An 11,454-nucleotide genomic window follows, 5' to 3' on the forward strand; every position below is an offset into this window, starting at 1 on the left:
ACTTATTCTCGTATTATTACGACTTTATTCTCGTAAAGTTATGACTTTATTCTCGTAATATTACGACTTTATTCTCGTAATATTACGACTTTATTCACGTAGTTCTGACTTTATTTTCGTAATATTACGACTTTATTCTCGTATTATTACGACTTATTCTCGTAATATTACGAATTTATTCTCGTATTATTACGACTTATTCTCGTAAAGTTATGACTTTATTTTCGTATTATTACGACTTTATTCTCGTAAAATTATGACTTTATTCTCGTAATATTACGACTTTATTCTCGTAAAGTTATGACTTTATTCTCGTAAAGTTATGACTTTATTCTCGTAATATTACGACTTTATTCTCGTAATATTACGACTTTATTCACGTAGTTATGACTTTATTTTCGTAATATTACGACTTTATTCTCGTAAAGTTATGACTTTATTCTCGTAATATTACGACTTTATTCTCGTATTATTACGACTTATTCTCGTAAAGTTATGACTTTATTCTCGTATTATTACGACTTTATTCTCGTAAAATTATGACTTTATTCTCGTAATATTACGACTTTATTCTCGTAAAGTTATGACTTTATTCTCGTAATATTACGACTTTATTCTCATAAAGTTATGACTTTATTCTCGTAATATTACGACTTTATTCTCGTAGTTATGTCTTTATTCTCGTAATATTACGACTTAATTCTCGTAAAGTTACGAATTTATTCTTGTATTATTACGACTTATTCTCGTAAAGTTATGACTTTATTCTCGTATTATTACGACTTTATTCTCGTAAAATTATGACTTTATTCTCGTAATATTACGACTTTATTCTCGTAAAGTTATGACTTTATTCTCGTAATATTACGACTTTATTCTCGTAAAGTTATGACTTTATTCTCGTAATATTACGACTTTATTCTCATAAAGTTATGACTTTATTCTCGTAATATTACGACTTTATTCTCGTAGTTATGACTTTATTCTCGTAATATTACGACTTTATTCTCGTAAAGTTATGACTTTATTCTCGTAATATTACGACTTTATTCTCATAAAGTTATGACTTTATTCTCGTAATATTACGACTTTATTCTCATAAAGTTATGACTTTATTCTCGTAGTTATGACTTTATTTTCGTAATATTACGACTTTATTCTCGTATTATTACGACTTATTCTCGTAATATTACGAATTTATTCTTGTATTATTACGACTTATTCTTGTAAAGTTATGACTTTATTCTCGTATTACGACTTTATTCTCGTAAAATTGACTTTATTCTCGTAATATTACGACTTTATTCTCGTAAAGTTATGACTTTATTCTCGTAATGTTACGACTTTATTCTCGTATTGTTACGACTTTATTCTCGTATTATTACGACTTTATTCTCGTAAAGTTATGACTTTATTCTCGTAAAGTTACGACTTTATTCTCGTAATATTATGACTTTATTCTCATAAAGTTATGACTTTATTCTCGTATTATTACGACTTTATTCTCGTAAAATTACGACTTTATTCTCGTAATATTACGACTTTATTCTCGTAAAGTTATGACTTTATTCTCGTAATATTACGACTTTATTCTCATAAAGTTATGACTTTATTCTCGTAGTTATGACTTTATTCTCGTAATATTACGACTTTATTCTCGTAAAGTTATGACTTTATTCTCGTAATATTACGACTTTATTCTCATAAAGTTATGACTTTATTCTCGTAATATTACGACTTTATTCTCATAAAGTTATGACTTTATTCTCGTAGTTATGACTTTATTTTCGTAATATTACGACTTTATTCTCGTATTATTATGACTTATTCTCGTAATATTACGAATTTATTCTTGTATTATTACGACTTATTCTCGTAAAGTTATGACTTTATTCTCGTATTACGACTTTATTCTCGTAAAATTGACTTTATTCTCGTAATATTACGACTTTATTCTCGTAAATTTACGACTTTATTCTCGTAAAGTTATGACTTTATTTTCGTAATATTACGACTTATTCTCGTAATATTACGAATTTATTCTCGTATTATTACGACTTATTCTTGTAAAGTTATGACTTTATTCTCGTATTATTACGACTTTATTCTCGTAAAGTTATGACTTTATTCTCGTAATATTACGACTTTATTCTCGTAGTTATGACTTTATTTTCGTAATATTACGACTTATTCTCGTAATATTACGAATTTATTCTCGTATTATTACGACTTATTCTTGTAAAGTTATGACTTTATTCTCGTATTATTACGACTTTATTCTCGTAAAGTTATGACTTTATTCTCGTAATATTACGACTTTATTCACGTAGTTATGACTTTATTTTCGTAATATTACGACTTTATTTTCGTATTATTACGACTTATTCTCGTAATATTACGAATTTATTCTCGTATTATTACGACTTATTCTCGTAAAGTTATGACTTTATTCTCGTATTATTACGACTTTATTCTCGTAAAATTATGACTTTATTCTCGTAATATTACGACTTTATTCTCGTAAAGTTATGACTTTATTCTCGTAAAGTTATGACTTTATTCTCATAAAGTTATGACTTTATTCTCGTAATATTACGACTTTATTCTCGTAGTTATGTCTTTATTCTCGTAATATTACGACTTTATTCTCGTAAAGTTACGAATTTATTCTCGTATTATTACGACTTATTCTCGTAAAGTTACGACTTTATTCTCGTAAAGTTATGACTTTATTCTCGTAATATTACGACTTTATTCACGTAGTTATGACTTTATTTTCGTAATATTACGACTTTATTCTCGTATTATTACGACTTATTCTCGTAATATTACGAATTTATTCTCGTATTATTACGACTTATTCTCGTAAAGTTATGACTTTATTCTCGTAAAATTATGACTTTATTCTCGTAATATTACGACTTTATTCTCGTAAAATTACGACTTTATTCTCGTAAAGTTATGACTTTATTCTCGTAATATTACGACTTTATTCTCGTAAAGTTATGACTTTATTCTCGTAATATTACGACTTTATTCACGTAGTTATGACTTTATTTTCGTAATATTACGACTTTATTCTCGTATTATTACGACTTATTCTCGTAATATTACGAATTTATTCTCGTATTATTACGACTTATTCTCGTAAAGTTATGACTTTATTCTCGTAAAATTATGACTTTATTCTCGTAATATTACGACTTTATTCTCGTAGTTATGTCTTTATTCTCGTAATATTACGACTTAATTCTCGTAAAGTTACGAATTTATTCTTGTATTATTACGAGTTATTCTCGTAAAGTTATGACTTTATTCTCGTATTATTACGACTTTATTCTCGTAAAATTATGACTTTATTCTCGTAATATTACGACTTTATTCTCGTAAAGTTATGACTTTATTCTCGTAATATTACGACTTTATTCTCATAAAATTACGACTTTATTCTCATAAAGTTATGACTTTATTCTCGTAATATTACGACTTTATTCTCGTAGTTATGACTTTATTCTCGTAAAGTTATGACTTTATTCTCGTAATATTACGACTTTATTCTCATAAAGTTATGACTTTATTCTCGTAATATTACGACTTTATTCTCGTAGTTATGACTTTATTTTCGTAATATTACGACTTCATTCTCGTATTATTACGACTTATTCTCGTAATATTACGAATTTATTCTTGTATTATTACGACTTATTCTCGTAAAGTTATGACTTTATTCTCGTAAAATTGACTTTATTCTCGTAATATTACGACTTTATTCTCGTAAAGTTATGACTTTATTCTCGTAATATTACGACTTTATTCTCATAAAGTTATGACTTTATTCTCGTAATATTACGACTTTATTCTCATAAAGTTATGACTTTATTCTCGTAAAGTTATGACTTTATTCTCGTAATATTACGACTTTATTCACGTAGTTATGACTTTATTTTCGTAATATTACGACTTTATTCTCGTATTATTACGACTTATTCTCGTAATATTACGAATTTATTCTTGTATTATTACGACTTATTCTCGTAAAGTTATGACTTTATTCTCGTAAAATTGACTTTATTCTCGTAATATTACGACTTTATTCTCGTAAAGTTATGACTTTATTCTCGTAATATTACGACTTTATTCTCATAAAGTTATGACTTTATTCTCATAAAGTTATGACTTTATTCTCGTAATATTACGACTTTATTCTCGTAGTTATGACTTTATTTTCGTAATATTACGACTTCATTCTCGTATTATTACGACTTATTCTCGTAATATTACGAATTTATTCTTGTATTATTACGACTTATTCTCGTAAAGTTATGACTTTATTCTCGTAAAATTGACTTTATTCTCGTAATATTACGACTTTATTCTCGTAAAGTTATGACTTTATTCTCGTAATATTACGACTTTATTCTCATAAAGTTATGACTTTATTCTCGTAATATTACGACTTTATTCTCATAAAGTTATGACTTTATTCTCGTAAAGTTATGACTTTATTCTCGTAATATTACGACTTTATTCTCGTAAAGTTACGACTTTATTCTCGTAAAGTTATGACTTTATTCTCGTAATATTACGACTTTATTCACGTAGTTATGACTTTATTTTCGTAATATTACGACTTTATTCTCGTATTATTACGACTTATTCTCGTAATATTACGAATTTATTCTCGTATTATTACGACTTATTCTCGTAAAGTTATGACTTTATTCTCGTAAAATTATGACTTTATTCTCGTAATATTACGACTTTATTCTCGTAAAGTTATGACTTTATTCTCGTAATATTACGACTTTATTCTCGTAACGTTATGACTTTATTCTCGTAATATTACGACTTTATTCACGTAGTTATGACTTTATTTTCGTAATATTACGACTTTATTCTCGTATTATTACGACTTATTCTCGTAATATTACGAATTTATTCTCGTATTATTACGACTTATTCTCGTAAAGTTATGACTTTATTCTCGTAAAATTATGACTTTATTCTCGTAATATTACGACTTTATTCTCGTAGTTATGTCTTTATTCTCGTAATATTACGACTTAATTCTCGTAAAGTTACGAATTTATTCTTGTATTATTACGAGTTATTCTCGTAAAGTTATGACTTTATTCTCGTATTATTACGACTTTATTCTCGTAAAATTATGACTTTATTCTCGTAATATTACGACTTTATTCTCGTAAAGTTATGACTTTATTCTCGTAATATTACGACTTTATTCTCATAAAATTACGACTTTATTCTCATAAAGTTATGACTTTATTCTCGTAATATTACGACTTTATTCTCGTAGTTATGACTTTATTCTCGTAAAGTTATGACTTTATTCTCGTAATATTACGACTTTATTCTCATAAAGTTATGACTTTATTCTCGTAATATTACGACTTTATTCTCGTAGTTATGACTTTATTTTCGTAATATTACGACTTCATTCTCGTATTATTACGACTTATTCTCGTAATATTACGAATTTATTCTTGTATTATTACGACTTATTCTCGTAAAGTTATGACTTTATTCTCGTAAAATTGACTTTATTCTCGTAATATTACGACTTTATTCTCGTAAAGTTATGACTTTATTCTCGTAATATTACGACTTTATTCTCATAAAGTTATGACTTTATTCTCGTAATATTACGACTTTATTCTCATAAAGTTATGACTTTATTCTCGTAATATTACGACTTTATTCTCGTAAAGTTATGACTTTATTCTGTAAATCTCAGATGTGTTTTCCCTCAATGTGGCCCTAATACTCCGTAGTACATTGTCTCTTTGGCCCTCACTGCATTAGACTGATATACTATATACTTAGACTATAAGCTGTGTTATCTTCATCACAATGATCACATGATTTGCAGCTCCAGACAGATTTCTTTTTTGCTATATGCTTCTGCAAATTAGAAATGGCATGAAGGTCTCTAACCTTCTGGAGGTGATCGGGAGGCACCAAACTCAAACCTTTAGGATGACGGCAGAGTGCGAGTGCTGAACATTTCAACATCCACATTTGCTTCACTGCTGTGACTTGACTGGATTCTTTGTAACCAACAGGATGTGTAGGCCTGTAGTGGTATAGCTGCATCTCTTTTTATCTTTATCATACCGTTATCGGTATCGCTTTACTTTCTAGTATAAAGTGGACTGAGGGCTTTTTAAGTTATCATCTGTGCCTATCTGTATATGTTGTCTGCTCTTTTTTCAGACAGACAGTACGATGAACTAGTTTCAGGTCACCCTTAACCGACCTATGGAACTTTGGGGACACACTCATGCTGTCTATTTAGCACCCTTACTTCTCCTTCTGTGTCATGTCATGTGTTTTCACTGCACCACTAAAAGGTAGGACTAATTCTGTGAAGATCACGTGACGAGGACTGCTCCTACCTCTGTTTCATTTTAGTTATTTCAGTGTGTATTAAAATGAAGAGAATGCAGCAGGGTTATGTTGAATAAGGCCTTTTTTGGATTAATGTATAGCAATTGATAAATCGGGTCAGCCTCTCACAATGTTGGATTTTTTTACATCATTGTAATGAAACATTAGTTAATGTAACCCACTCAGAATAATATATAATAAGGGTGAGTTTATTTCCCATCTGCCATAGCTATCTTAATCCAGCAGAGGACGGTGGCGGCGCTGCAGAGAGAAAACAACAACAACAGTGTTTCCTGGTTAAAGCTGTAGTCGGTAGAAATGGAGTAAATATGATTTTAAAAAAGCCGTTTTTATAAAACGGTCACTTTATCCTGACAGTAGTGCATGAGGCAAGTAATCTGAAAAAAAAAATGTGTAAAATGTGCAAAAATGCAAAAATGTGTAGCCTATATAGGGATGCACCGATACCAATTGGCCGATACCGGGACTGAAAAAGTAGGATTGGTGCGTCCCTAGCCTTTACACTCAATAATAAAATAAGTTTTAACATTTCAGTAAACTAAACTGTGTGTCCTAGCCTACGTACGTCTACATCCCGTCACTTATCCTCTAATTTTGCCAATCCTCACTGTCTGAATATCCCTGTATTCACACTCCGTCTGAAATGCTCCGTTTTAGTGCATTTCGACGGAATTGTGTTGCTAGGCAACAGTTTGTGTCCATGTTTACTTCCTGTCAGCTGATGTCAATCACACATCCACTGCAACAGGAAATAAACTGAGACACATTTAGAATGTTTACGTTTAAAACCGTGTAATGATCTAAATATTGTATATTTGTATATTGACATCACATTACGGCTTGTTTCAAACGCACAATTTCTGAATACGGGGTGTGTTTCTCCGTATATTGAGCGTTTTGATAGTTTAACAGTATTTATAAAGCACTTAAACCTGCTTTATTATATAAAAGACATGAAAATATCACTTTTTACAATATGGGACCTTTAAATCATATTTGTTCCAATCTCGCCTACTGCTGCTTTAACTGGTAACCTCCAGTCAGAACCAAAGAGGATGAAGCTGCTTTTAGTCTACTATGCAGCACACAGATGGAACCAAAGTCCGGATGATCTCAAATGTGCGACCGCTACGACAAGTTGTTAATTAATGCACAAGTCCGTCCAGGGCCTGCAGCACTGTGTTGCTTAATAATACTATCACAAATGCAAGCAGACATAATATTCAAGACTCCTACTAACTACTACTGACTAACATCATCACCATCATCAATGTTGCATCGGTGAGAATCTCAATAATCGTGCACACAACATCACTCTCAGTGTAACTGCATTCACTTGTATTGACTTCATTGTACAATAATGTGGAATGTGAACACGAGTGGACACATTGCAGATCATAATAATAACACCAGCAACAGAGCAGCAACGCCAGATCAATTAGAACAATTCCATCGCCCCGGTGCATGCTGGTTAGTAGGGTTGGGTAGTATAGGATTACATAATCAGATTACAAATAAATAAGTAACTATCATCAACCCAGATTCCATCTGAAAAGACTGCAAATAGATTACAGTTACATTGTCAAAGATTACTTTATTATGAAACTTCTTTTCATGATCCAATGCTATTAATGAATGAAGATGCATCAGGTTATATCAAAGTGAATTCCTCCTCTTAGGTTAACAGTTCTGTTTATGGTGAATTCATTTATATTTGGGGTTTTTTAATGATGATTTCTGGATATGAGTTTTTATTCATTTTTGTTTGCATTGAAAATGGAAGAGGACGATTTTGTGTAATAAGTGCTCCGCCTCTTCTTGCGTTACGAGAGCAAAGACCTCCATGTGGCCTTTGATTAACCTTCTGAGACCCACAATAGACCTGTTTTGGTCTTTTAGGGGGGTCCAGGGGGTCTTTAGGGGGAGACAGCAGGTCAATGTAGTCTATGACTAGAACTTGACACACAGCGTTGAGCTGGATCTCAAATTAATCTTCAGGTTCTCAGCTTTCAGATGATGTACAACACATATGTGACATCTACTGTTGACCTGTTATCTCCCCCTAAACACCCCCTGAAGAAGACTAGAACGGGTCTATTGTGGGTCTCAGAGGGTTAAAAAAGGCGGTTGCTAACAAGTGGCTAAATGAAACTACTAAGCATCATCACGCCGACTCGTCTTCCTTTACATCCTCGTGGTGTTTAGACTCGTGTTCATGCGACCGTGGTGTAGTTTGTTTATAGCCTTTATTACGTTAGCGTTTTACTTCTGGCGATTGCATTCACACTTAAAAGACCCATAGAAGTGGTGTTCATTAGTGGAGATTATCTTGTTGAACTAAACGTGGAAGAATTATAAACGTGTGTTTGCCACAGAGCGGATTTTCTGCAATAACCCAAAACCCAAAGGAACAATCCCATTGGCTGTTAGTGGATGGAACTCAGGGCGAAGCTAACTTCCTGGTCGGCCTATAAAAACACCAGGAGTGATCTATTCTGTAGCTGCCTAACGCTGAGCAGAGAGCAGCCAGGATGTGTATTATGACAACATGAGACGAAGCGGTGCAGTTTGTCATTAAGACAAACAGCTAACTAAAAGTCAAAGGAAGACTCCTCGTGTTCGGTTCCAGTGCTGATGCGTCCCTCCCGGTCAGGACAGTCCACAGAGGAGGAGGCTCAGGGTTTACTGGGGGAGCGGGTGGTGAACACTCCTGAAGCCTCCAGCATGGTCTTCCTGCGGGCCGTCTCCTTGGCCACGTTGTGGTTGAGTCGTCTCAGACGTTCCTGGGGACAGCAGATTTAGGTTATGTGGTTGTTGTTTATATTGCTTTAGTGTTTGTGTGCCTTTTTAAACTTGGTTGGTTATTGCGAGGGCGATACTAGTAGTTACAGAGAGGTGAAGTCCCGCCCCTTCCGTCGGACCACCATGGGACCTTATTATGGAAAAAACATGAACGGTAGTCAACGGAGAGAGACGTCATGTTTTGATCCCGTTTGAATCACACACATGATGTTTGTTAATTTAAAACATCATTTTGAGAGTCAGGAAAGTCTCAGTTTGTCGCAGCATCATTTAGTTCAGTGTGAAATGGAGATCACCTGAAAGTTGACTCAGGCTACTGTTGCATGTATTGTTTGTCTTATACAGTAAATATCACAGTAAGAGAGAGTCAGAAAACCAAAACAACAAGTTGAAGTAGCTAAAAGGCCCCGTAGAGCTGAAGGGAACTGATAAGTTGGTGAGAATTCTCTCTCTGGGTTTATCACTACCAGCAACGTCTTTCACATTACACATATGATCATTGTTAACATTACTGCTAAGTGCAGCTTTAAGAAGCTCCACTGACCTGAGCATTCTGCAGGATGTTGTTTACTAGCACTACTCTGCGTCTGGCGTTCAGCAGCTTCTTCACGTAAGGGTCCAGGTCCAGAGCCACCTTCTGATGCTCATTTATCCGGCACAACTCTGCAAAGACATACCAGACCAAACCAACGGTGAGCAAACACGTGATATGTAATATACTTTATACGCTTATTTTAAAAAAGCCAATATGTTTCATATATAGGCAATTTAAAACAACAACAACAGCAACAGCAACAACAGCAACAACAACAACAACAACAACAACAACAACAACAACAACAGCAACAACAACAGCAACAGCAACAACAGCAACAGCAACAACAGCAACAACAACAACAGCAACAACAACAACAGCAACAACAACAACAACAGCAACAACAACAGCAACAGCAACAGCAACAACAGCAACAACAACAACAACAGCAACAACAACAGCAACAACAACAACAACAACAACAACAACAGCAGCACATGAGTCAGGGATTGAACAGACACACATATAGAATGAATTACCTGTAGCCAGATTGTCTATATGTTCTCTTAACTCTACCTGGCTTTCTCTGCAGAAACAAAAGAATCGCATTAATCCAGAGGAAGAGCAGACTGGATCACACACAGGTATGTTTCATCATTAGGACAACAAACATCCAAGTGACATCTGAAGGATGCATTAGAAGAGAACAGGCTGAACATGATGAGGAAGTCACGAGACAGTCAGCTGCTGCAGCTCCTGATGACTCAATAGCATTAGAGGTAATGAAGAGCCGCGTTTACCTGACTGAGTGAACATGCAGGTCGAGCTGCTGGATAGCTGGTCTCAGGAGGTCCAGCAGACCCTCGGCTATCACATCTTTACCTGAAGGAGTCGCTACTACAGCTGCTGCTGCTGCTGCTGCTGCTGCCGCCATTTCACTGAACCATCAACACCAGACAGACACGGCCTGTTAGAGAGGCAGGGACACGGCCTGTTAACAGAGGCAGGGACACGGCCTGTTAGAGAGGCTAGGACTAAGGAGATGTATGACGCATGTGCAGTGTAGCGCGCTGTGATTGGCTCAGTGCAGATCAGAGTTTACTGCGCGTGCGTCGTACCCCTGTGATGTGACGCGTTGATGACGCTTCCTCTTTCACCCCCCTCCTTTCCATCCAGACCGGAAGTTAACATTTTCACAGATTTTGCACTGTACTATTTACTCTCTGGTCTTTTTTAATTATTATTATTATTATTATTTTTTTATTGTGTTTTTTTAAATGTATTTTATGTTTGTTTTGTTTCATTTCTGTTGTCCTTGTATGTTTGTCACAGCTCTTTGTTTATGTTTTCGCTATGCTTCTTTTGTATATAAATGTTTTTAACGTTTTCTGCTGTTACTATGGATACTGACATTTTGAAATAAAAAAACATTAAAAAAAAAAAAGCCAGACAGGAAGTTAACATTTTCTTAGATTTTGCACTGTACTATAGAAATATTATATTTGGTTGCTATGGTTACAGTGACAAAGACAGTAATGCATTTTTTCTTATTAATTTAATTTTAATTCTCGCAAAGTTCCACATTCACAAGTGTAAATTTACCCCAAAAAAAGTCTAATTTCTTTGTATTTATGAAAGAAATGGAATTATATCTGTCAACAATTTCTTCCTCACAAAACAAAAAAGCA

The 11,454-nt window shown here is 33.5% G+C and overlaps 1 protein-coding gene across 1 annotated transcript in view; it reads right to left on the reverse strand.

Moving 5' to 3' along the window:
* Window positions 1-8,003: 8,003 nt before the first annotated feature.
* snapin (SNAP associated protein) overlaps window positions 8,004-11,454 on the reverse strand; it is a 93,575-nt gene continuing 90,124 nt past the window's right edge. Inside the window, exons 2-5 of the mRNA XM_074613350.1 lie at window positions 10,567-10,681; window positions 10,306-10,352; window positions 9,776-9,894; window positions 8,004-9,212 (exon numbers count right to left, since the gene is read on the reverse strand). Coding sequence (XP_074469451.1) covers window positions 9,105-9,212; window positions 9,776-9,894; window positions 10,306-10,352; window positions 10,567-10,681 — 389 coding nt within the window. The 3' untranslated portion in view covers window positions 8,004-9,104. The remainder of the gene's footprint in view (window positions 9,213-9,775; window positions 9,895-10,305; window positions 10,353-10,566; window positions 10,682-11,454) is intronic.

Source organism: Sebastes fasciatus, chromosome 17 (assembly GCF_043250625.1).
Source record: "Sebastes fasciatus isolate fSebFas1 chromosome 17, fSebFas1.pri, whole genome shotgun sequence".
NCBI lineage: Eukaryota > Metazoa > Chordata > Actinopteri > Perciformes > Sebastidae > Sebastes > Sebastes fasciatus.